At 39.9% G+C, this 27,354-nt stretch overlaps 1 protein-coding gene across 2 annotated transcripts in view; it reads left to right on the top strand.

Moving 5' to 3' along the window:
- MLPH (melanophilin) overlaps positions 1-27,354 on the top strand; it is an 872,816-nt gene that overhangs the window by 309,072 nt on the left and 536,390 nt on the right. For both annotated transcript variants that reach the window (XM_044060732.1, XM_044060731.1), the window contains exon 4: positions 22,303-22,439. In XM_044060732.1, the coding sequence (XP_043916667.1) occupies positions 22,303-22,439 (137 nt within the window). The remainder of the gene's footprint in view (positions 1-22,302; positions 22,440-27,354) is intronic.

Below are 27,354 nucleotides of genomic sequence, written 5' to 3'. Positions count from 1 at the left end.
CTATGGGCTAGGCTTGTAAAGGCTCCAGGGCCATTAACCTAGTACACACTTATAAACCTATAAAAAATGTGTAATTTAAGTTTTATATTGCAAAGTTATGAAATTACATTCATTTTGTAAAATGAATAAAAACATTTAAGCAAAACTATGTAACCAAATCCCACCACCACTGAAATCCATTCAAAATGCAAAGTCTTTAAAACACAACAAAAACTTCACCCATCATATGAATGGATCTGCTCCTGTATATCTCCATCACAAATGTTACAGTTATCTTCATCTTGCCATATTGTCAAACCTCGTCTTTCAGAATCTTACGTCCCACAACCAGTCTTCACAAATACCTGAATCATTTTCTAGCATCCTCCAGTCATACACACACACACACACACACACACACACACACACACACACACACACACACACACACACACACATATATATATATATTTTTTTATGACACTGCTCCACCCACTTCTATATTTGTAATATTACTTTACGATAGCCCTATATATATATATATATATATATATATATATATATATATATGTAATTATCTATGGACATGCCTTATATCCTACATCTTAAATACAATATTAACATTTTCTGCCCTACCTAGGTCATTCGCTCGCCTCTGTTTCCTTGAATTTCTAAGCACTAAGCACATGGCCTAAATGAGAAACTCATTAAAACACCTATTCAAATGCACAGTGTTCAACATCTACTAATGCATAAGTATTTTTTATAGTTTAATAGTTGTTTTACTGGTTGCAACTAAATATCAATGGAAAAAGTCAGGGACAGTTTTTAAATATTGCCCTAATTTAAATAAATCACTTACAGACTGGCATCTATAAACTGTGACAGATGCTTGATGAAAGATGGTCAAGGACTGCTGTGAGTTAAGGAACATCCCTTTCCTGATAGCAGACTGTAACAGCGCTTCTTTGAAAGTGCTGCTACAGATGGGTCTCACGATACAGAAGCACATAACAGGTATATCTTTTTTTCCATTTTTAGAGTGCAATCACTGTACTTAAAGAACTACAGTATTGTTATATACACTCTGTTGTGGCTTTTCAGAGTAAAGTTTATTATAGCAGTACTGTGCTGAAACAAAAAGAGCAGGTTTTTGAATGGGGGAGTTATAGGTTCTGTGTCTGTAGATGATTTGACTGGTTACATTATTGGTTTATAGCCATTATATTTGCATTCATTTAACTGAATATTAGCAGTCAAACATAAACCTAAGCACAATTTAAAATATAAAAAAATTCAAATGGAGCAGCTCCCTTTTATGTAAAGTTTCACTACTGTTGCATGTCCAACAGCCTTGACATTCTCCTGAAAGACTAAGATGGACAGTAAAGTCCTGCTTACATTAAACAAATTATTTACTTATCATAATGATAGATCCATGTTGTTTGTTTCCATCTGGATCAACCTGTGAGTTATCATAACCAACGTATCCATCCATCCCTCCACAACCCCTTTTCCCATTTTTGTACATGGGGTCAGTGGTCACTTCAACAGTGACAATTATCTAGAGCCAAAGTTCACACTGCTGGGTGGCTAAAGACTTCAGCCCCAGTGCTCCGCCTCCTCTACCCATAAGACGCTACTCCCTCACATCTTACCACAGATCAACTTTGCCCCTCCCATCATACTCCATCAGATGTAAACACTCCACCACAATAGCAGAGGACCCCAAAATGAATGGAGGGACACTTCAACAGCTCAGCTGCCTACTGTCCTGGTCAAAGTACTTCAGAGGAGGGATGGATGATTGAACCAGACAGAAACAAGCACTATAGAGCTATTATTAAGTATATAACTTTCATATCCGATGTTGTCTTTTCTGTCTGGATTTAACTTGTGGGACAGAGTCCCAGCCACATATCATCCCAGCGAGGCCCTAGAAAAGAACATTTTGCAACATGGTGGAACCAAATAAGGCCTTAGATGTACATCCAATTTGTAATGGGACACACAAGTGTGGAGACCAACCCCAAGTAGCTGAAACACAAATATCATCAGTAGCACTGCAGAGTAAAAGGTCACAGAAGTAGCTATCACTCTTGTAGAATGACCTTTTGGTCTAATGGGTAAAGATTTTCATCTCAAATGATACCCGAAGGAAATGCAATCAGAAAGCCATTTCAATAAATGTGACTTTGACTCTTTGACTCTGGTTTGCCCAACTAGGCCTAAGAAAAGGAAACAAAAATTTGATCAGCTTTCCTAAAGGTTTTGTTTCTGTCCAAACATAATCTCAGCTGTTTATGAACATCAGGGCAGTGCAGCAAATATTCTTCATTATTAATAAATTTTGGTAATAAAAATATAGGCAAGTGAATAGACTGATTTAAATTATACTCAGAAGCTACCTCAGGCAAAAAAAAAAGGATCAATCCTAAAACAGATCCTGTCCTTACAGAGGTACAAAGGATAAAGCCTGCAGCTATATAATCCATCTGGCCGAGGTTACAGCCACCATGAAGAGAGTCTTCCAAGACAGCAACTTCAAAAAGACCATGGCTGAAGGTTCAAAGAGAGGACCAGCAAGAAACTGAAGCATGAAGGGTAAATCCCAAAGAGGAACAGGATCCTAAATAAGAGGTTGCAGCATGAACATTCCCTTAAGAAAGACTTTAGAAACCTTCAAAGCAACAACTGCCATATAGTTCAGCAAGAAAATTGAAAATGGAATCCAAGTGAGCTGAAAAAGGATGCAGGCCTTTAGAATATGCCCAAATTGCAAAGTGTTTCCATTAACTAGCATAGTTTTCCTTTTGAGAAAAACTCAGTTCCCACTAATTACAACATCGATGGGAGTCCACTGAACACTGAAGGCATTATAAGAGATCTTGGGACACAGGTTGACAGCAACCTCTCCTTTGACCACCACATTGACACTGTGGTCAAAAATTCCTTCTGTGTGGCACATCTCATTACCAAGGGTTTTGCATCCGGGAAGAAAGAGTTCATCATCTCTCTCTACTCTAACGTCATTAGGCCAGTCATAGAGTATAATGTCCCATTTGGCATGAACCATCACTAGACACATGCAACAGCTTGAAAGGCCACAAAAGTAACTTACAAAGAGGATCCTAGGCATCAAACACATGTCCTACATGGACAGACTCCAAAAACTCTAGCTATTCTCTGTCTCATATCATCTACTAAGAAGCAGTCTCTGCTTGACTTACAAAGCCATGTCTGACCCAGCTCTGTTAAAAATGCTACATCTAAATAAATTCCAATCCCTCCGCACCACACGCTCCAGAGACCTCAACCTCACCACAGTCAACAGAACATGCTGGAGGGACAGGTTCATAACCCAGAGACTGCCCATGCTCTGGAATAGACTTCCCATACATGTCAAGCAGAGCACCTCACCGGTCCTCATCAAGAGAAATCTTGATGAGTGGATGAGAAATAGAAAGTTCATCCCGAGGATCACTCCAGTGGCTCTACTTGATAGAGGCACTGGGAACTAATGTCAGGTGGCACGATGCCAGGGCACTCCTATGGGCTAGACTTGTAAAGGCTCCAGGGCCATTAGCCTACTACACACCTATGAATGGTTTTCTGAGAGGAAGCTAAAATATGGATAAGTGTCAGAGATCTCTAGTCATCAAGGGAATTGGAGAAACCATGTGTGGTTAATTTGACATGAAGGGAATTGGAGAAACCATGTGTGTTTAATTTGAAAGTCCAGCGGATGGGCTGGGAAATTCCCACTGGTTGAGAGATCAGATCAGGTATGGGATCCAGAACCCAGGGAGGGTGCCAAAGAAGAGTCACCCTCCCTGGGTTCTGGATCCCAGGGAGGGTGCCAATGAAGAGGCAACAGGAAAAGGAACTACATTTGTCAGGGCTAAAAGGGAGCAATGAGGATCGTACCTGATCTGCAAAGGGCAGCTTTGTGAAGAAACTTTACTATGACAGCGGTACAAGGGTAAGCATACAGGGGACCCTGGGGCCAAGCATACAGCAGGGTGTCCTTGAGTGGGGTATTTAGGAGTAGGAGTTAAAATGATTCTGTTCATGGCAGATTAGGATATGTGGGAGGCTAAACAAAAAATAATAAGAAACTGGAAACTCTTGTTTATGGATATGGATAGCAACATACAAACAGTGAAATGTTTTTAGTCTCTTTAGTTTTATATACAGATCAGGCATATTTTAATCAACTAGAGGAAATGTTATTGACAAAATAGCTAAAGAATTTATTTGGGACAGGAAAGAGGGCAAGACTCAAGTGATATTTTAACAAAGGTGTTTTAAAAGGCTATAATTTGGTTAAGTTGAAAGTATGCAAGCATTTACTGGGAGGGAGGATGACAGGATAGGAAAGGGCAGTGCAGGGGGTAAAATGGAACACAAACGCTACCATTCATGGTTAGCATGATTAAACCCAACAACCTTCTGTGTGCAACTGTCTGTCTTGGGCATCTGCCCATAGAAGGAGGGGATAATTTTCATTTTTGAAAAATGTGTATAGTTGAGTTGTGAATTAAAAAAGTTTTGGGGGGTTAGAAATGACAGCGTACATTTTGTTGTTTTTTTGAATGTTTTTATTGAAATAAAGTGTGGGAAATATGACATGGGTCTAAACAGAGATGAGAAACTGCAGTTGCACAATTCAATCTACCAAATGCTAATGTATGCATATATATTCAAAAAACTTTTATGCCAAATATGTATTCTCTGTCTCATATCATCTACTAAGAGGCGATCTCTGCTAGAATTACAAAGCCATGTCTGACCCCGCTCTGTTAGAAATGCTACATCTAGAGAAATCCCAATCCCGCCGCACTACAAACACCAAAGACCTCAACCTCATTACCACAATCAACAGAACATGCTGGAGGGACAGGTCCATAACCTAGAGACTGCCCATGCTCTGTAATAGAGTTCCCATACATGTCAAGCAGAGCACCTCACTGGTCCTCATCAAGAGAAATCTTGATGAGTGGATGGGAAATAGAAAGTTTACCCCAGGGATCACTCCATTGGTTCTACTTGATAGAGGCTAACTAACATCGGGCAGCACAATGCCAGGGCACTTCTATGGGCTAGGCTTGTAAAGGCTCCATGGCCATTAGCCTAGTACACACCTATAAAACTATAAAAACTGTGTAATTTAGGTTTTATATTGCAAAGTTATGAAATTGCATTCATTTTTTAAAATCAATAAAAACATTTAAGCAAAACTATGTAACCAGATCCCACCACCCCTGAAATCCATTAAAAATGCAAACGCCTTTAAAACACAACAAAAACTTCACCCATCATAAAAATGGATCTGCTTCTGTATATCTCCATCACAAATGTTACAGTTATCTTCATCTTGCCATATTGTCAAACATCTTCTTTCAGAATCTTACGTCCCACAACCAATCTTCACAAATACCTGAATTGTTTTACTAGCATCCCCCAGTCATGCACATACACACACGCACACACACATGCACACACACACACACACACACACACACACACACACACACACACACACACACACACACACACACACACACACACACACACACACATATATATATATATATATATATATATTTTTTTTTTATGACACTGCTCCACCCACCTCTATACTTCTAAAATAACTTTAAGATAGCCATATATATATATATATATCATTATCTATGGACAGACATGCCTTATATCCTACCTCTTTAATTCTTAAATACAATATTAACATTTTCTGCCCTACCTATGTCATTTGCTCCCCTCTGTTTCCTTGAATTTCTAAGCACTAAGCACATGATCTAAATGAGAAACTCATTAAAACACCTCTTCAAATGCTCAGTGTTCAACATCTACTAATGCATAAGTATCTTTTATAGTGTAGTAGTTGCCCCTTCTTTCATATGAATGTAAATTGTATTAATGAATGAATGTATAATTGTTAATGCATATTACTAAGTCATGGATATTACTGAATGGCTGTTTAAAAATGTTTCTAATGTATTGGAGCTTTTCTCCCTTGCCCTCTGCTGAAAAGGGATTTTTGGCTAAACCCAGTTGGGTTAAAATAAAATAAAAACAAATGCATAAAAGGATATTTACTTTGCAAGGTAAACTGTTATGCATCTGCCTTGTCAAGTAATGGTTTAACGGGCTGATAAAAGGTAGTGCTGCTTCTAGGAGAAACCATCATGGATCCCATAAAGAGCTGCATAGTTAAACATCTAAGTCACTCCCTCCAACGAAGGTCTTTAGAGTTTGTACTGTAACTTCCAAAGGGTGTGGCCTGAGCCTTTTAAAAAACGTAGGTGTTATTAGAAAACTTTAAATGGCAAATTATTCATCACAAAGAAATATTTACAATGTTACTTAGAGCAGGTGAAGCCCTAAGCACTGGAAGACGAGTTCCACAAAGCCAGGGAGTAAACTGTGCTGTAGCCCGTGTACCTAGCTGCTAGAACTTGAATATTAGTTTTGCCAAGCAGCTGGTGCATGCTAAAAGCTCACATCCTAAGGAACAGGTGAGAAAGTGCTCACAGATCAAGTATGCCAGGGAGGGAAATGGGGTGGGGGAGTTTAGGTACAGGGATGACAGGGGTATTTTAGGTTTAGGCCATGACTGGGAGTTTACATTTAGGGAGAGGAAAGGGGATGCTAGATTTATGGAGAAATTGGAAGTTTAGGGTTAGGGAGGGGAGGGGGATTGCAGGTTTAAAGATCATTCAGAAGATTAAGTTTACAGAGGAGAGGGGGATTTTAGGTTTAGGGAGTAATCAGAATATTAGGGTTAGGGACAGGATGGAAGTTTCTATTTCTAGGGGTTTATATTAGAAGACCGAATGTTTAGGTGATCGAACACCTAAACATCGACCTTCTAATATCGAACTGCACAATGTCGAATGTCCCAGGGAAACACATCCCTCGGCCACAACACAAAAGACATTACTTTACATCTAAATTAAGTGAGGGGCTTTGCCCCACACCCCCCATAACTAAATATACCAACTCCGACATCGCTCAACAGTAGGGAAATAGCAAACTTCGGCGAACGGCCAAGGGAAATCTTTCCCTGCGTTAAATCAGCCATTTGCCGTTTTTTGCTTTCGATATTAGAAGATCGATGTTTAGGTGTTTGATCACCTAAACATTCGGTCTTCTAATATAGACTCAGGTTTTAGTGCTAAGGTCAAGGTTCTGGGAGGGATAGTTAGCCTATTGATACTTCATGGGGATTGAGTTAGTGGGAGTGAGGGCACTGGCCAGCACAAGTGAGTGGCATAACTCTCAACTGTCCCCATATTTTTGGCCCGTGTCTAATAAAACTGTAGTCTTCTGGCAAGTCACTGGCTAATCATGGAGGACTGAAGTCAGAAAATGGCAGACATTTGATCTTCAGACTTTAGATCCTTCAGAAAATTCATGCTAATGCAAAACCTGTCATTCTATCAACTTTTTAAGTTTGTAAGAGCAAAATTTAAGAAGTGTCCCTATTTTTGGGCCTTTGTCCCCCCCCCCCCCATTATTTGTTGATTTGTCCAGATTTCTTGCTCTAAGAGGTTGGAGGTATGGGAGTGGCAACAGGGAAGTGAGTCACAAGCTAATGGTATGTGAGAACTTGTAGTAGACCCATTTTTAGGTTGTTATATTAATTTGATTCAAGTCTGTTACAAACTTAAGCTCTACATTAAAATCCAAACTAGCCACCTTGTTTAGTAATGTAGCTAAATTTGCTACCAACACTACACACCAAACTCAACATTGCCAAAAAATCTGGACCATTACCTGTACTATAGCTTGCATGAAGAAAAAAATATGTACAGCTGTAGACTAATTTTAAATGAAATAAATAGAGCTTTGAAGTGACTTGCGTTTGCTGCTTCTAGCTCTTTCTATGATAAAAGCCATACTGACAGCCTGTCCTTAGACCACGCTGAACATCTTGGAATACACTTAGCAGCTTAGATTGAACTGAACAAAAATTTCTGAGTGGCAATACTGTGCCTGATTTTTTTTTCACAGTACACCATAAAAATGTTTTATGCTAATAAATACAATCATTTGATTAACACGAGGCTGCAGGCTCTGACGTCAAGTTAATTTCTGTTGTTCAGGGTTTATAAGACAGAAGTGTGTATTATTATGCACATCAGTTACTAATTCAACAAGAAACTCAAGAAACTCTTCCAGAAATAAGTATTTATTGTTCAGCAAAAAGAAAAGAAAAAAAAAACCCCAAAAGCTTAAGAAGGTTTATGGTAACTAGCAGCTACAGGAGCGAAGCTCAGACAGGCTGTTTCCACACAAGAATATTATGTCTTGGAGCTGTGCAAAACAAATATATACTACAGTAACACAAACTATCTTGTGTAGAACAGTGCAACAAAACTGTCTCCAGCATGTATTATGCTGTAGAACAGTGAAGTGCCATATACCAGACTTACACTTGGTCTGATTTGGACTACATTAGGAGTACAATTTGTGTCATCAGTTGTACTACCAAGCACGGGTAGTCTGACCCAACTTTATTTCAGTGTGGAAAGCTTATGACTTTTTTTGACACAAGAGAAAGTAATATTTAAGTGGGAATGGGTTCTGAAGCATAGCCTCCCACATTAGCTAGCAGTGGCATTTTTCATTGTTTGGCATTTCATTGGACTTCTCAGCTTAGTCTGTTTGAATTCCTGGAAATGTTTTCAATATTCTCACATAAAGCCAGATTAGATGCTTATATGAAAAAAATACAAATTTAGGTTATAGGAGGCTAATAAGATTAAACCCACGCTACAAGAATAAACAGTATACTGGCAAACTAGACAGCTTCAGACATTTGACTATTTCAAGAATTAAAGGAAGATGCTGTTGTGCACAGGATTTTGCAAACCTTTGATGACGACTAACAATTCCACAGGAGCTGTGAAGGTAGTTGTAATCTAAAGAACCACAAATGGCAACTGTCTGGCACTTTTAATGGAACATATATATGTTTGCAGTGCTGCAAGGTTATGTAACTGCTTGTTTCCTGATCAGATAATGCTATTAAGGCAGTTGTTTGTTCTCAGCACTGAAACCTGATGAGAGTGTTTTAGTGCAGTGGATTTAGACTTTTAACTGTTGACATACTAAAGCAAAAAACAGCCATATTAATTCATTCACTTTGTGATAATAGTATGAATGTACCACACTTTATATGCATTGTACATTACAGGAAGTTTTAATAAAAAGTCACTTGACTATTCCTGTCTGGAAACCCAAAATCAATGTTAATAGGTTCTGTGATATGTTTACATTCCCACTTTTCATTTCCAAGTCGAGTAACATTCTGGGTTCACTATGTGTTATGTGACAAAAACATTTGTAGCACTCATAATAAATTTAATGAAATTTTCTCTTATACTGTCTGTGGGAAAAGAATATCTGGCCCAGCTTTACCTACAGTGTCAACATAACTAAATAATAAATCAACCTCTCTACAATGTGTATCTTTAAAATAAGACAAAAGTGGGAGAGGATGGAGCAGAAGCAAAAGAGAGAATAGGAACCTAAAAACTAGGCAAAAAAAAAAACCAGACATAAAACGTACCACAGGAACAGAGCAGTGACTTAAGGTATGGCTGTGTAATATTAGCTTGTAGAACAATATCATGATAGGAAGATAAAGAGATATAAGCACTGATGTAAGTGGCAGGGACATTACTGATACTATAGAAACATAGCTAACTGACAAGAGGGTGAGGGACATAGAGGGGCCAGCATATCACCTATTTGGGAATGACAACAAGAGGAAGAACAAAAAGGAAGTAGCAATCTGCATAAGGGAGGACATCAAATGTAAGGCAAGAAAGTAGTTGTAACAGTACCCCATGAGATAGCAGGCCGAGTCAGACTGTAAGTAAATCCTAGAGGAATTGGGGGTTCCAGTGTACCAGCCACCTAACACATCAGTGGAGGGGAGAGACAGAAATAGTGTGAGAGAGAGAGAGAGAGAGAGAGAGACAGACTGGGGAAGATGATTAAGGAATGGGGTAGCATGAAGAGGAATGTACTAAAGAGCTAAGCCTGCCAGGAGAAGACTGGAAGATTATGAGCTTCTGGCTAGTGAGGGAGTGGGAGATGTTTGAAGGTTTGTTTTAAGAGGGGGTTCAGGCAGTTAGTGTTGACTATATTCAGAAAGTACTGAATTCTTGATGTGTTCCATTAAAAGTGAAGGGGGAAAGGGATGTCCAGCTAAAGGTACTATTAACCCACAGTGATCATGCTAAGTTTTAGAGTTCAGGACATTAAATATCCAAAGACAATATTGACTGTGTGGGAGTTTTAGCATAGAATGCACCGAGTTAGGGGACAGGGTCAGAAATGATGCACATGTCTGAAGGCAAACCAAGGAGTGAACAAGCCATGGGGATGGGTCAGGAGTGGAGTTTTCAGGACTAAACACAAAGATCAAAGGTAGATGGAAATTGAAAACTGTAGAAGAGCAATACGACTAGATAGGAATGTGAAGCTATCGATCAGTGCAAAAGGCAAGGCCCACAACAAACGGAGCAGAGAAGGAGATGAATTATGGCAGAAGGAGGGAGACAAAAGGAAAACAAAGAAAGTGGGGTCAGGAAAGGTGAAATCTGAAAGGGAAATGAACAAGGGAGACAAGAGAAATGAAGGCTTTTTGGTATGAAGTATAAAGTACTGAATTAAAAAAGGAAGACACAGTCCTGGACGTACTCAATAAGGATGTGGGGGGGGGGGCAAATGGCAGATGACGTGGAAAAAGCAAGGGTGCAGACTAAATACTCTGACTCAGTCTTCACAAAGGACAAAGAGGGAGGGAAAGAGGGAAGGGGTGCTACTGGGAGGGAGGCAGAGCAGAATTGGGAGGGCAGTACAGAAAAAGCAGCCTAGAGACAAAGGGAGAGAAGTTGGAGAAGAAGATTTTTGCCTTAAGGAGCATAGCCGGCCTTAGGCATAGGCCAACTAGGCGGCCACCTAGGGCGCCACTCTGGTATGGGCACTTTTCCAGTATTTATTTGGTGTAGGTAGACCAGGATGGGGACACCAGGTAGTCTGGTGGGGGGTGCCGTGGAACCCTTTTGTCTAGGGCACCAGTTGACCTAAGGCCACTCCTGTTAAGGATGATAAGGTCCAGGTCCATATGGGCTGTCTACCAGAGTCCTCAGGAATCTAGGCCCTAACACAGAACAGAGTACTGGAATTCCCAGATGACTGAAAAGCAGGAAGAGTGGGGGCTATTTTGAAAAAGACTGTGCGGGGGGTGCGGAAAGATTCCAGCAAACTACAGGCCACTTAGCCTAACTGCAGTGGCAGGGAAAGTACTGAAGATAATAACAGAGAAAGGTTGGTTACCTTTCCACAGGAAAACAACAATTAGAGGTTCACAGGCAGAGGGAGCTGTCAGTTGAACATTATCTTGATTTATGACTCTGTTACATCAGAACTTTATGTAAGTTTTGTCTGGTGGCGTTTACCTGAACTCTGCCAAGGTCTTTGACTTAGTCTTCCACATGTGACATGTGGTAAAACTGAGGGGGTTGCAGTCAAGATCAACATTTAGCAACTAGAATGTGAGCAGGTTAAAAAGGTGGGAGGGACACAGAAGGCTGTTGTGAGAGGGAGGAGGTTAAGAGTAAGGAAAGTGTTTACCAGTGTGCTACAGAGTTTAGTGTGTGTCTTCCTCAATGTGCTCCTTTTAGACACACAATAGCATTATTATACTAGCTAAGTGTACCTTTCTTCAGAGGAAAGTAGTCCTATAATTAAATCAAATATTAGAGTAACTTTCTCAAAATAATACGTCATGACCCTCTCCTTCTAAAAAAATGTATAGGCAGATAACACATGGTATAATGAGCATGTATGCTGTCTAACTAGACTGTCCAGCAGTTCTTTGAGAACATTACACTTGACTTTTCTTGATATGGATTTATGCATACAAATAGTCCATCTTTATTTTCTAAAACTCTTCTGCCACTTCACAATCATTGCAAATGACATCCATAATAAATCTTTCCTTTACCACCAGCGGCAGACAGAGGCAAACTCATAGGTGCAATTTTTTGTGTAAAAACGGTCTTTGACACTTTAGTTTTCATAAACCTAATCCAGTTATTTTATTTGGCATCCCCATGAGTCCATGACAGCCTTCAGGAGACAAAAAAAAATATCTAAAGAACAGAATCATTGCAGACAAAATTCACTAGGCAACCCTTACAGAAGTGCACTACCAGAAGGCGATCCAAATGACCTTGGCTTTGCCCTCTTTCCTTTCACAAAATACATTAACTTCTGTCCATGAAATATGCTAACTTTCAATCACCAACATAAAGCAATTATTTTTTATTTAGATTAATGGTCTGCACTCAGAATGGTCCCTCACTTTTCAGTATATCCAACACAGAGAAGATGTTGAATAAAACGTGTACATTTATATTTCTTAAGCTTGAGTGATGCAAAAATAAAGGGATTTCAGGTTAACAACATTAGAAGAACATATAAATGTGGCTGCTAATTCCAGGCTAATATCCCACATCTAAATTGCACCAATAATTTAGAGATGCAATCCACAGAGGGACTGGGTTAACAGGATGCACACTTTCTATTTCACAGATGTATACTGGCTTTAATACCATCACCAAGAAATATGTTCCTGTCATTCTTACTGGGGCAGTGCCCTGATCTAGATTTGTTTTATTTATGTACTTAGTGTTTGTTAACCTACAGGTAAACTAATCCAAACTAACCCTTTTTAAAGTCTGACTTCGGCCACAAATAGAGTTACAGAGAGGCACTTAAGGAAATTGGTATAATGTATACATAAAACACTGTTATACAGCTAATACAGAAAGCATACAATTAACATAACAGGGGAAAGATTACCCAATGGCTTTTATTCAATGCCCAGTAGTTCAAAGGGAGCACTGCTACAGTCGTAATAACTAAAGACCAAAGTCAAAAGGTCAAATGTTGAAAACTTGGCAGCATATAAGACATAAACATAAAATACTGAATTTTACGATGTGAAAAGGCATATTGAAACACTAAATGCCTGCAACATCAGTCTGTTATCTTGTAATGTAAAACTTGACAACACAATGTCAATTTATAAAGGACATTATTTCCTGCATTCCACCCTAAGTTTGAATGACAGTTTCTCTGTAAAGTTTCAAAATATTTTTATGAAATTTACCTAGACAAGACCCATTGATAATCCCACTTTTATTTTCTTTAGTTTTGTACTGCTTAGCACCTTTCAGGGAAAGTAGACAAGAAAGCAGAACTGTAGCTTGCTTATTTACCATGCTGTGCCATTCCCCAATCGGACACTCCTCAACTGTTGAGAAGCAAAAAAAAAAAAAAAAAAACAAACAAAAATGCCCATACCCCCTATCTGGTGCTGTAGCAAGGTCCATTCTCCCCCATCTGCAAAAATAAAAAAGGCCCTCAGAAAAAAACTATTTCTTATGAAAAATGTAGCAAACCACTTGCTACATTTGTAGCAGGCAGCTTGCTACATTTTGTACCACACACAGTGCTAAAGTGCTTCAGCCCTCACAACATATGCACTATCTCCTCATGTCTTTAAAAGAGGAATTTATTACGACTATGTAATCTTTGAAAGCATATGCTTGTATACCTTTCTGGAATAAATGGATTTCATGTAAAAACACAATGTCTTCCTCATTATCCTTCTGTTATTTAGTCAAAAGTACTGTTTTATAACTATTATTCAAACTATTTGTGTTTAAATATAAAAATGATATTTTGGAAATTTTACTTCCAGATTACATATATTACCCTGAAATAATTTATGACACTGTTTATATATGAAATAGACTTCTCAGAATTATTTTTGATAAATAAAAGACTCCGTATGTAAGTGGATTCTCCAGACTATACACTGTGGAAAAACCTCACGAGAATACTTAGAAAACTATTCTCTTGTTCCCACCATAGAAAAAGTAAGTTTCTAGCTTTGCTAGACAACCCTAATCAAACTACCCACTAAGTAAAATCAACCAAAACCTGCAGAAGGATTTAAAATTAGGATGGATGAATGCACTACAAATATATTTTCATAAGTGTCTAAATTTAAACCATGTATTTAAGTACAGATTAGTTATACATATTAAATGATTTAAAATAAGCTCATAAACCAACCTTGATTACCACTGGGGAAAACATGAATTCACAAAATACTGTCAATGAGAACAGTGATCATCAAAATAAATAAAAAGAAGACAAATGCGTCCTGTACATCACCATGTGACATGAAAGCCTCACCTACCCCCCCAAAAAAATAGCTACAGAAACTCCAAGGTCACAGAAACAAGGAACAAAAGCAGTACCTGTGTAGATTCATAATGCTGCATCTGCCCGTGCAATCTCAACACACACACGCACACACACACACACACACACCGGCTTATACCAAACCAAAGACAACCAAACCTGTAAACACAATAGCTGACTACAGCCCATTCACTATATTAAGAAGCCAACATTCTCCATGTTTGACAATTGGGCACCTGCATAAAATAGTTGACATTCCTCCTTATTTGGCATTATCTACTGCGTCATGTATACATTTGGTTGAATGCTTCTAGCCGACACAGTGTAGTGTAGGATATCTGTGAATGGCAGATCAAGTGACTGAAATTTTAGTCAAGTGTTTGTTTTGTCAGTTTAAGCATCTGTGTATTAAGTGTGTGTGTGTGTGTGTGTGTGTGTGTGTGTGTGTGTGTGTGTGTGTTAGGTAAGGCGATAGATATAGTGTGGGGGGTTGTATGTGTGCATGGTGAGTATTCAAACTGTCTTGACTAGTGGTAGTATTATGAATAGGGTTCTTCTATGGTAAGGGGTACAGTTAAGGGTACAAGCACAGTTAGCATGCTTTACTAGGGTGGAGCAGGGAGCATACAGCAAAATAAAAAGTCAAAGTTGTATAGGACTGAACTCATTTGGTACTAACAAACCTCTGCCACTCCCTTTAATATGTAGTAAAATGCAGCGAACTATTAACTTAGAAAAACAGTATGTTTTCCTTCATCATCATCCTCTTTCAGCTGTTCCCGTTAGGGGTCGCCACAGCAGATCATCTGTTTCCATTTCTTCCTGTCCTCTGCATCTTGCTCTATCACACCAACCACCTGCATGTCCTCTCTCACCACATCCATAAACCTTATCTTAGGCCTTCCTCTTTTCCTGTTACCTGGTAGCTTCATCCTTAGCATCTTTTTCCCAGTATACTCTGCATCCCTCCTCAGCACATGTCCAAACCAATGTAATCTTGCCTCTCTGGCTTTGTCTCCAAACCTTCCAACCTGGGCTGACCCTCTAATATACTTATTCCTAATCCTGTCCACCCTCATCACACCCAGTGCAAATCTTAACATCTTTAACTCTGCCACATCCAGCTCAAACTCCTGCCTTTTTGTCAATGCCACTGTCTCCAACCCATGTAACATAGCTGGTCTCACTACCCTCTTGTAGACCTTCCCTTTCACTCTTACAGGTACTCATCTGTCACAAATCACTCCTGACACTCTTCTTCACCCACTCCATCCTGCCTGTACTCTCTTCTTCACCTCTCTTCCACACTCACCGTTACTCTGAACTATTGATCCTAAGTATTTAAAATCATCCACCTTCGCCACCTCTACTCCTTGCATCCTCACCATTCCTCTATCTTCTCTCTCATTCACACACATATATATTCTGTCTTAGTCCTATTGACCTTCATTCCTCTTCTCTCTATAGCATATCTCCATCTCTCCAGGGTCTCCTCCACCTTTTCCTTACTCGCACTAAAAGTCACAATGTCATCTGCAAACATAATAGTCCACGGGGTCTCCTGTCTGATCTCGTCTGTCAACCTGTCCATCACCATTGCAAATAAGAAAGGGCTCAGAGCTGATCCTTGATGTAACCCCACCTCCACCTTAAATGCATCCGTCACTCCCACCGCAGATCTCACCGCTGTCACACTACCCTCGTACATATCCTGTACCACTCTTACATACTTCTCTGACACTCCCAACTTCCCCATACAGTGCCACAACTCCTCTCTAGGCACCCTGTCATATGCTTTCTCTAAGTCTAGAAAAACACAATGCAACTCCTTCTGACCTTCTCTGTACTTCTCCAGCAACACTTTCAAAGCAAACATCGCATCTGTAGGGCTCTTTCCCGGCATGAAACCATACTGCTGATCACTAATAATCACGTCCATTCTTAACCTAGCTTCCACTACTCTTTCCCATAACTTCATGCTGTGACTGATCAGTTTAATCCCTCTGTAGTTACTACAGCTCTGCATATCGCCCTTATTCTTAAAAATCGGTACCAAAACACTTTTTCTCCATTCCTCAGGCATCCTCTCTCTTTCCAAGATTTCATTAAACAATCTGGTTAAAAACTCCACTGCCATTTCACCTAAACACCTCCATGCTTCTGCAGGTATGTCATCTGGACCAACAGCCTTTTCATTCTTCATCCTCTTCATAGCTATCCTTACTTTCTCTTGCTAATACATTGTACTTCATGATTCACTATCCCCACATCATCCAACCTTCTCTCTCTCTCATTCTCTTCATTCATCAACCCCTCAAAGTACTCTTTCCATCTCCTCAACACACTCTCCTCACTTCTGAGTATGTTTCCCTCATTATCCTTTATCACCTTTACCTGCTGCACATCTTTCCTAGCTCTGTCCCTCTATCTAGCCAATTGATACAGGTCCTTTTCTCCCTCCTTAGTGTCCAACCTTTCATACAACTCTTCATATGCCTTATCCTTAGCCTTCACCACCTCTTTCTTTGCCATGCATCTCATCTCCTTATACTCTTGTCTACTTTCTTCATCTCTCTGAACTCAGCCACTGGGGATAAACCCAGCCACTGGGGATGCACAAGCCAGTGCATTTCTTTGTGCCGGTCCCAAGCCCAGATAAATGGGGAGAGTTGCAGTCAGGAAGGGCATCCGGCGTAAAACTTCACCAAATAATTCATGCGGACACCAGTAAGTATGTTTTCCTTACAATGGTGAATTAATAACATTTCTTTTATGAGCCCTTAAAAAGAAATTAAAAAGTGAAGCAGCAATTTCAGGTATTAACTAACTTATTTGACCTTTCATATAAGTTTTTAATGAACACAAAGATTGGGAGATTTAGGACTGCAGTACTAAAGTTTGTACAGCAGTAGTAAAATGTATGCATTGATAATTACAGCATAGTTTGCTTTAAATCTTGTCATTTGTTATGTATAACTGCAGAGGTCTGCTTTACTGTATTCTGCGTAGTCTAAAATTGACTAAAGCATCACATACTTCAGATTTACTCAGTCTAAAAGTTTAAATTCAGCCTTTGCACATCATAGCCTTTCTGAGGCTGGTAGTGACCTGTAGGTTTCCTATCTGGAGTGAGCAGAGACCCCCAGGTAGGCAGAGCATCTCATGTGTTATTATGCAGAAACAAATTTACTCTGGCTAGGTAAAGAATATGGGCTTTAATATTAATCTTTTTGAAGGGTTTTATTAGAGGCCGGCAATCTCTTTTTTTCCTTAGTGTTTGAAGAAAAGTCATTATTAAATCTAATGCTGTTGTTACCCACCTTCACTGGAGAATTACGCCAAGCAGTTTTCAGTACAAGTTCCTTGTCTGCATAAGAAATAAATTTCGCAATTAAGATTCTTGGGGGCACTCCTGCTTTTATGGACTTTCACAAATGTTCTCTGTGCTTTTAGTCCTGTAGTAAAATCTTCTTAAAGATCTTTGGAACTCCAAAATCCTTAGATTGTTCCAATGTCCCTGTTTTGTAAACCCTCTGTTTCATATTTTCTATATCCAAACCAGTTTTTTTTTTTTCTAAAGATTCCCCGGTTTTTATTTGCTCCCTGTTTAGTCAGCTATCTGTGTCAGAACTATAATTGTTTAGATATTTTATGCGGACACCAAAGCTCTGGCTACTTATTACAATTCTTTGGATAAATTCTATTTTAGCAGAAAATGTGTCTGTTTCTATAGGTTCACAGGTATACATTAGACTAACTGCCACCAGGGCCGTTATAAGCCCAGTGGTGCAATTCAACCCAGATGTGGTCCTGTGTATCATTGGCATTTATTAGGAGGGGTAATCCAGAAACAATTGCTGTGAAGAAGTCGCCATACGTTGTACATTGTATTTTATAGACATGCCCTGTTGACAACAACTGTTGCTGCTTATTTTTCTTTTATGATCCAAATGTGAGATAGTTAGAGTTAGAAAAGTCAATAAACAAATTCATGATTCTGGCAAGAATTTAGAAAAAAAAATGTCTTAAAATACTGTAATTAATCCTTTTAAATAAGCTGTATAGAGTTTTCTGTCAGACTCTTCAAATATTGGCAGAGCACCAGAAAAGATCTATTATTTTATTAGCCACCTTAGCTTTCTCTCCATGAATGATAGTTTCCAATGTGGGAGCATTTCTCTCCTAGATCATTTTACTAATATAGAAAAAAGTATGCTACAGAGTCAATGCACTGTTTAAATTATGTACATAGGAAGTATGTTGTTTAAAGAGAGTGAACTTCAATTTCACTGGAAATTTACAGATAATCGAAGTTTACAACTCACAACTCACTTTCAGTGCCAAAAACTTTATCTGCTATATAGATGAAATTGTGGAAATGTGTGACTATGTTTTATTTCACATGACACTATATCATTTTTGTAAGCCACTTGGTTTCTAAAATAGTAATGAAAATGTAGGAAACACACAGATTATCACAAGTAATATTATAAAACTTTCACTATTGACAAAACTCCAGAGTGTAGAGCTGAAGGTGAAGTGACAGTATTTACTATCATGGTATGACCATTCATGCAACAAAATGCAATTTAAATTCTTTATTTCTAAAATGTTAATGAAAACTGTGGAAAATGTTCCTACATTCATAAACAACTGTATTTTGTCAGAATTAACTGTTAGCCCTAGGGGGTTCTCTTTGCCTTATAATAGTGTTAGTCACAGCTCGGTGCATTTATTTGTGCTCAATATCTGAGCTGCTTGGCTGGCTATGATCTACCTGCACTAATTTGGATGTACAAGCTGATTTAAGTACAGTTTTGTCTGCACTTGCCTTGTTTCGGTGATAGTACTGCATTTTATTTGTTTCATTGAATATTAATTGAATAGCGTGGTCTCTTTGTCTCTCTGCAGTTAGCTTGATAGAAGTCTAAGCCACCTGGTTTCATTGGAGGTTGTCTCACTTCTTTGAAGTTCTGTGTTTAACTATTAGCCTAGGGGGTTTCTCTTTGCCATATAATAGTGTTAGTCACATCTCTGTGCATTTATTTATGCTCAATATCTGAACTTTGGCTGGCTGTGCTCTACCTGTAATCATCTGGACATACAAGCTGATTTAAGTACACTTTTGTTTGCACTTGCCTTGTTTCAGTGATAGTAGTTGTTGTTGTCTTTCGGCTTTTCCCAGTTAGGGGTCACCACAGCGGAACTCCAGTTCGCTAATGATTGGCAGTAGATTTTCACGAATGCCAAGGTGCCAGCTCGATGTTCAACCTTCAATGAAGGCATGCCCATTTACGCATGTCTTTCGAATGCCCACCCAACCACGGGGAGGACATGCAGACTCCACTCAGAAGGCACTCCTGGCACTCCAGCCAAGTTGTTTCAGTGATAGTGCTGTATTTTATTTATTTGTTTAATTGAATATTAATTCAATATTGTGGCCTCTCTGTCTCTCTACAGTTAAGTTCCCACTCTCCCTCCCTGTCCTTGTTGTGGTGTTAATCTTGGTGGCTTTGGAAATGCTCACCCCTGCTGTAAATTTGTGTTTGGACACTCCTCCTGGACCTGTCTCATTTGCTCACTCAACTGAGTACAGTGAGATCATTTGGGAAGGACTACCCCTTGCTTGTTTGATTTTAGACACTCCTACCAGTCTCATCTCATCAGCTCTATCTACAGTGTACAGAGAAAGCATTTGGGAAAGACAACCCCGTAGTCTCTTAATCTTGCTCTCTTTCCTACCTCTCAAAAAATACATATTTATTCTTTATTCAGTTGTCTTTTACCTTCTTTATTACCTTAGTTTGCTGTTCTGTTCCCCTACCCCGTACAATCTTAATCTTGCTCTGTTTCCTACCTCTCAAAAAATACATATTTATTCTTTATTCAGTTGTCTCCTACCTTCTTTATTACCTTAGTTTGCTGTTCTGTGTGCTCTTATGTGTTCAAGTGATTTTATTCTGCATATATTACTGCTTGTTAGTAGCCTGATTAACTTTGTAGCCTGATTAACTTTGTTTGCTATTCTAAGCGTCTTAGTTTTGGTTTTAGCACTTCAGGACAGTTATTTTACATTTACGTTTTTTGTGGACAAACCCTTATCAAACTCTGCTCACCATGAGTCCGCCAAGTATTCAAAACACTATGTCTGGAAAATTCCCATCAGTTTCCCCTGCCACCCTGGTTGACATGGGCAAACTGAGACAGTGTAGCAACTGCCTCATGTTCACGGACAGTCCCCTTCTCCTAGCACATAATTCTTCTACTTGCGAGAAATGCATCTACATCAGTAAGCTGGAATCCATGCTCTCTCACACCACAGTCAGTACTCCTGACAAAGAGGAGGTTGCCAGCACAAACACCACACCACCCACATCACAGAGTTAACACCCACCTATGCAGAGGTCTTCAACAAAAACTTAGCTAAACAACAGAGACCCCCAAAACACACTCACAAACATTCTGCACACAACACCAATCACATCACACACAGTAGTCAACACAGCAATGTCTCACAAACACAGCCCATAAGGTATAACAATAAACCAAACATAGTAGTCATTGGTGACTCACTAGTAAGACACACTGATGTCCCCCTTCACCAGGCACAACAAGGAGAAGATCACGGTCAGGTGTTTGTCAGGCGCTAGACTCCACCACATCATGCACACACGCACTTAAGTCTCTCAACAACAGGTACAAGTATGACTCAGTCATTGTTCATGTTGGTGTGAATGACTTGAGATGTACATCCTTGGACTATATGAAGAGAGACATGACTGAGCTCTCAGAGTATGCGCTCCAGGCAAGTATGACCTAGCCCTAAGCAGCATCCTACCTTCACCAAGAATAATACCACAATGTCAACAAAAAATGATTGACTTCAACAATTGGTTTAGTTTCTGGTGGCTTTCCAAGAGGATCCAGTATCTGTCTGCCTGGGACGACATGGTTGACAGGCCATGATGCTTTGACAGAGATAGCCTCCACCTGTCACCCCTGGGATTCCAGATCTTGGCCAATGTTCTTGCCTCTCCTATTGTGCCTTTTTTAGGCTATGTCCCAAAGACAAATCTTCCAACATAAAAGATCTGTCAAAAAGCAAACTGAAGGTCATGCTGCTCAGTGCTAGCAGCCTTAACCTGAAAATGCACTGGAAGATGCCAATGTCTGTGCAGTCACAGAAACTTGGTTCAGAGCTGAGGAGAGCACCCCTGCCTTACCAGGCTATACCTCATTCCACACTTACCGACTCCGAAATGAGGTCAGAAAGACTAAGGGTGGTGGAGTCTCTGTCTTCATTAAGGACAGGCACACCTCCAGACCGGTCTACCAGCACGATGTACTGGAATTACTCTCGGTGCAACTGACAGTTGGCAAGACACCCATCCAAGTTATAGCCAGCTGTAGACCCCCCTCCATGACTCAGGGCACCCACTCCTCCTACCTGGACCTGGTTGACTCCATCAAGGTACTCCCTAACACTCTGATTCTTGGTGACTTCAACTACCCCACCATAGACTGGGTGAATTATTCTTACACTAATGTACTCACCCAACGATTCCTTGACTTCATCAATTCTAACGCACTAGACCAGCTGGTCTTATCCGCCACAAGGGGAGATAACGTACTGGAATTGGTTCTAACCAACATGGTGACCGCTGCACCACTCATACTTTTGTCTTGTCCTTCATTTTCATTTTTGGGTAAATCACTGCGGCTTACAGTCAGTCAATAATGCCAAAGTTGCATATTTCTTATTAATTAGAACATTCATGCTGAAACAAAACCTGCATGCTCTATTCACTTTTTTTAAGTGAGTTACAGTAATTTTTAAAAATGCTTCAGACCCACCTTGTTGACATTATAAAACTATCGTAGTTACATGATATGAAAAGGCATTGCATTCTTATAAAAATATCAGAAAAACTAATATTAAAAGTCTGCTATGTGGTTTTAACAACAAATATACATGTAACCCTCCAAAATTTTATTTTATATTAACAGGATTTTGAAGATTGGTTCACTGGAGTGGTATCATGAACATGTACGGTCCCGTTTCAGGCGCTTTGGCAGTGCAAAGGTTATGCGCTCTCTTTACACTAGATTACAGTCTGGAGAAAACATATCTCCTTCATTATTAGGTAAGATAAGTACTATGCCTTCAACTTCTTTTTGTAGGAGGATTGGAGTAAGGATTATTAATATTTCAAAGTAATACACAATTGCTGTTTTCAAAAAGTTTCTTCTGTTTCTTGATTTACATCTTTTAATTATTCTGTTATTTCAGTTTTTCATATAAACAGCAGGAATACCAGCTCTAAAATGACCAACTATTCTCAAATATAAGATAAGCATTTACTTGTACGACTGTACATTCTTGCTATCTCAACCTGTACTGAAGTTATATGTATTCAAAAGTGATATCTTGTGTTGTTCACCTTCCTTGGCATTTTGTTTCAAGAAATATATTTACTTATATTGTTTTTGTATCTCACGGCTTCTGGACCTGGTCAGCAGAAGCACAGCCACAGTCCTGTACTTACTAACAGATGACATACTAATTACCAATCCTTCACCATTAGAGGAATAAGTTCCACCATGTTACTAAAATTCAGAATCTGTCTAGATAATATAGATTTCAATATATAAATTGGAAACTTCTCTCCCCAACTACACCTCCCAAGTAAAGATGCCCCACAGGGGTCATGTTCTCTCCCATTGGGCTGCCTTATCTCCCAGTCTCATTGTATGCTAATCATATGGTTATATGCAGATCACACCTCTCCCTAACAATAAAAAATAAATTAGAGCCTCGCACTGAGCAGCATTTTACATTCTCCAAGGATAATGCCACAATACAAACAAAAGATGAAAGACTTTAATAATTGGCTTAGTTTCTAGTGTAATTCTAAGGGAGTGCAATATTTGTCAGCATGGAAGGAGATGGTCAACAGATCACGTTGCAGTCCCAGTGATGGTCTGTACCCCTCTCCCTTCTAGGCTTTCGAATATTAGCTAAAACATTGTCTTTCCCCATAGTGCCTGTTATAGGCAATGCCAAACTGAAAGTACTTCTGATATAGCAAATCAAAACCAAGAAAATCTAAAGATATTACTGCTCAATGTTAGGTGTCTAAACAAAAAAACTCCACTCCCTACAAGCTCTCTTCACCCTAGAGAATGCTGACATCTGTGCCGTCACTGAGACAGGGTTTAAAGCCATGGAGAGCAAAGCGACCGTGCAAAGTTATAATGCCTTCCACACATTTAAACCATCTACTGCACAGAGAGGGACTAAAGGTGGAGGTGTCTCTATTGACATAAAAAATAAATATACCGCAAGTCTGGTTAAACATGAGAATGCACTTGAGCAACTCCATGTTCAAATCACCACAGCAAAATATATTACCACTTCCTTGCAAGCTACAGGTCCCACTCTATGACCCAAGAAACTCATATCATGTATTTAAACTTATTGGAAACACTCATCAAACAACCCAATCCTATATTCATGGGCAAATTTAAATTATCCCACTATTAACTGGGAATCTTATATGACACAGAATGTCAGGCAGCACAGAGATTCATGGATTTTGTAAGCACAAACTCCCTGGACCAGATTGTCAATACACCAACCAGGGGTGCAACCATACTGGATCTGGTCCTCACTAATATGGGAGAGTGGTGCACACCCCCTAGTGTAATGTCTTCCCTGGTAAGGTCAGACCACAAAATGGTCTCCTTTGCAGTAAAAATAAACCCCCCAGCTAACCCTAGACTATTCAGGAACCACTCTAAGGCTAACATTCTGCTGTTAAGGGATAACCTGGCAAAATTTTAAGCCTCCATAAACCCTGAGAATACTGCTGCCTATACAGAACTGTTCACAGAAACCCTGTACAAGCATGTTAATAGCTGCATAGAGGCAGCTGTACCCAACAGGAAATAGTACAAAATTAACTCAAAAAAACAAGCCACCCTGGTGGAATCACAAAATCAATAGGCTGTATAAAAAAAGGAAGAAAATCATGGCAAAAAATAGGAGGTGCAGCACCCAGCAGGATAAAAAGCACGCTCATCAAACAACTCAGAGGACAAATAAAGTCTACCAAAGCCAAATCTGAGGTAAATTTGGCCTCCCAGGCCAAGGACAACCACAAGACATTATTTAGCTATGTCTACAACCTCAAAGGCAAAACACAATTGTGTGCAGAACTCGTAAATGGAGCCAGCTATACTGAGCCAGAAGATATAGTAAATCTACTGGCCAACAAATTCAACTCCAACTTTACCCCTCTCTCCTCCTCAACCTTCCCTCAGGAAATACCCTCAAATATAACTCCTTATGCTATAACTAGGGTACTGGTCCTTAATGCTCTCTCTAAGGCAAAGAACTGCATCAATGGGCCCAGACAATATCCCAGGATGCCTTTTAAATAGCATGAAACATGACCTATCTGGCCCTCTGGAATTGCTATTTAATTGTATCCTCCAAATAAACTTCATGCCTCATGAATGGAGAACAGCAACAGTCATCCCTCTGCACAAAGGTGGGCCAACTACAGACTCAGTCTTATATGCAAAGCCATGGAAAGAATTATCATGGAAATGATCAGTAATGATATAGTAAACCTCCAGACACTGGACCCAACCCAATTTGGGTTCATCAAGGGCAGGTCATGCCTACTCAACCTGGTGAAGGTCACCAAAGCAATGGATGAGGGCAAAATGGTTCACACTGCCTATCTTGACCTGGCCAAGGCATTTGACAGAATATCCCACTCGGCATTGTTGACAAACTCAAGAGGTTAGGTAAAAACCTGTATGTCACCAGGTGGATAGCCAACTGGCTCACAAACAGGACCCAGGAAGTTAGAATTGGAGAGTCCACCTCTAGAAAGAGGCCAGTCACAAGTGGAGTCCCTCAGGGATGAGTCCTTGGACTGTTCCTTTCTGGCATTTACTTCTCTGAAGTCAAGGCCAATGTCAATGGTCTCTGCCTGACTAAATTTGCAGATGATTGCAAATTAGGAGCCATCATTGAATCTGACACCAGCACAAATGTTCTCCAGGAGGGGCTAACATATATCAACAGCTGGTGTCAGGACCATGTATTAAAACTAAATGGCAAGAAAAGCACAACAGTATCCTTTGGGAAGTCATTCACCCCTGGTAACTATCACATTTTCACTACACCCCTTAGAAGTGACCCAGTAGTCAGGGACTTAGGGACACATATAGACAGTAATCTATCCTTTGACCATCATGTGTCTACAGTAGTGATGAAATCATTCTGTGTTGCGCAACTTATAAACAAAGGTATGACATCTAGGTCCAAGGAAGTAATTGTTTCATCAGACCTGTCATTGAGTACAATGCCCCCTCTGGTATGTACCTAACTGGGCATATCCAACAAATAGAATATTCACAGGTTTTCCTCACTAAAAGAATACAGGGTGTAAGTAAAATGTCCTGTGCAAACTGCCTCAAGGCCCTATCCCTGTATTCTGTCTCCTACAGGCTGTTGAGGGGATATTTATGCCTGGCAAAAAGGGCATTGTTAGATCCCACTCTGATGGACCTCCAGCAATCCGCAAAACAAACACCAGAATGACCCATTCAAAAGACAAATCTTGCCTGTGATATAAATAGGACCTGCTGGAGATAAAGGTACGTATTCCAGAGACTACCCTGTCTCTGGAACAGGCTCCCCATCCATGTGAATCAGAGTTCCTTCCTAACCCAATTCAAGTTTAACTTGGACAATTGAATGGGGAACAAGAAATTTATCCTAGGCTTGGCAATATGTCTCTAATGGACAGAGGCAAACTGTAAATGGTTTATCTCCCAGGCCCCTGCTTGTAAAGCTTTCATCTCTCAAGCCCCTGCTTACATTTATCAAGGGTACCAGAACTTGCCAGAGATTTGAGATGCATGGCTAGGCTTAAAAAGGCCCTTGTGGCGGTTAACCTAGTAAAAACCTAAGAACCTATGAACAAGACTTCTCAATAATTGTCTTCCTGCACAATCATAAACTTAATCTTAACACACACACACAAAAAAAAAAAACGAAAAAAACATGCCATCTGACACCTTCCTCACATCATCCAAAACCCAAAAAAGATGGGACTTGATCTGCAAGGGCATGGAACGCATTATCATGGAAATTATAAACAAAGACATTGGCAACCTTCAAACACTGAACCCCATCCAGTTTGGGTTCGTGAAGGGCTGATCTTGTCTCCTGAACCTGATTTACTTCTTCAAATCAGTCTCCAGAGCTGTGGATGAGGGTAAGGCGGTCCACACAGCGTATCTGGACCTTGCCAAGGCCTTCAACACCATCCCCCACTCTGGAATCATAGATAAACTTACTAAGCTGGGCATAAATCCCTACATCACTCGATGGGGTGCCAACTGGCTTACTGACAGAACCCAGACTGTAAAAGTAGCCTACTCCAAATCCAGCTCCAGACAAGTGACAAGTGGAGTACCTCAGGGTTCAGTCCTGGGACCGCTCTTGTTTGGCATCTACTTCTCTGAAGAACAGGCCAACACTAAGGGACTCTGGCTAACAAAGTTCACAGATGACTGCAAACTGGGAGCCATTACTGAATCCCCAAATGATGTGGATATTCTACAAAAGGGTCTTACAGAAACAGATGCTTGGTGCCAGAGCCATGGGCTCAAGCTTAATCCCAAGAAATGTATAGTTATCCCCTTTGGGAAAAAATGTGTACCCATGAATTATCAGATAGGTGGCAGTACACTAAAGACCGAAAGTGTGATGAGAGACTTAGGGACACAGGTGGACAGTGGTCTCGCCTTCGATAACCACATAGCCATAACAGTCAGGAAATCCTTCTATGTGGCACACCTTATCACTAAGGGCTTTTCATCCAGAAAAAAGGAGGTCATTGTCCCACTGTACTCATCCCTCATTAGACCCATTATAGAGTACAACGCCCATTTGGTATGTACCTCACAAGACATCTGCAACATCTGGAAAGGCCGCAGAAATACCTCACTAAAAGCAGATGCCCTATGCTGACCATC

This window comes from Protopterus annectens, chromosome 2.part0 (genome assembly GCF_019279795.1).
Source record: "Protopterus annectens isolate FY-2018-M chromosome 2.part0, PAN1.0, whole genome shotgun sequence".
NCBI lineage: Eukaryota > Metazoa > Chordata > Ceratodontiformes > Protopteridae > Protopterus > Protopterus annectens.
Note: the sequence above shows the minus strand (reverse complement) of the source record. Positions and strands in the feature narration are given on the sequence as shown.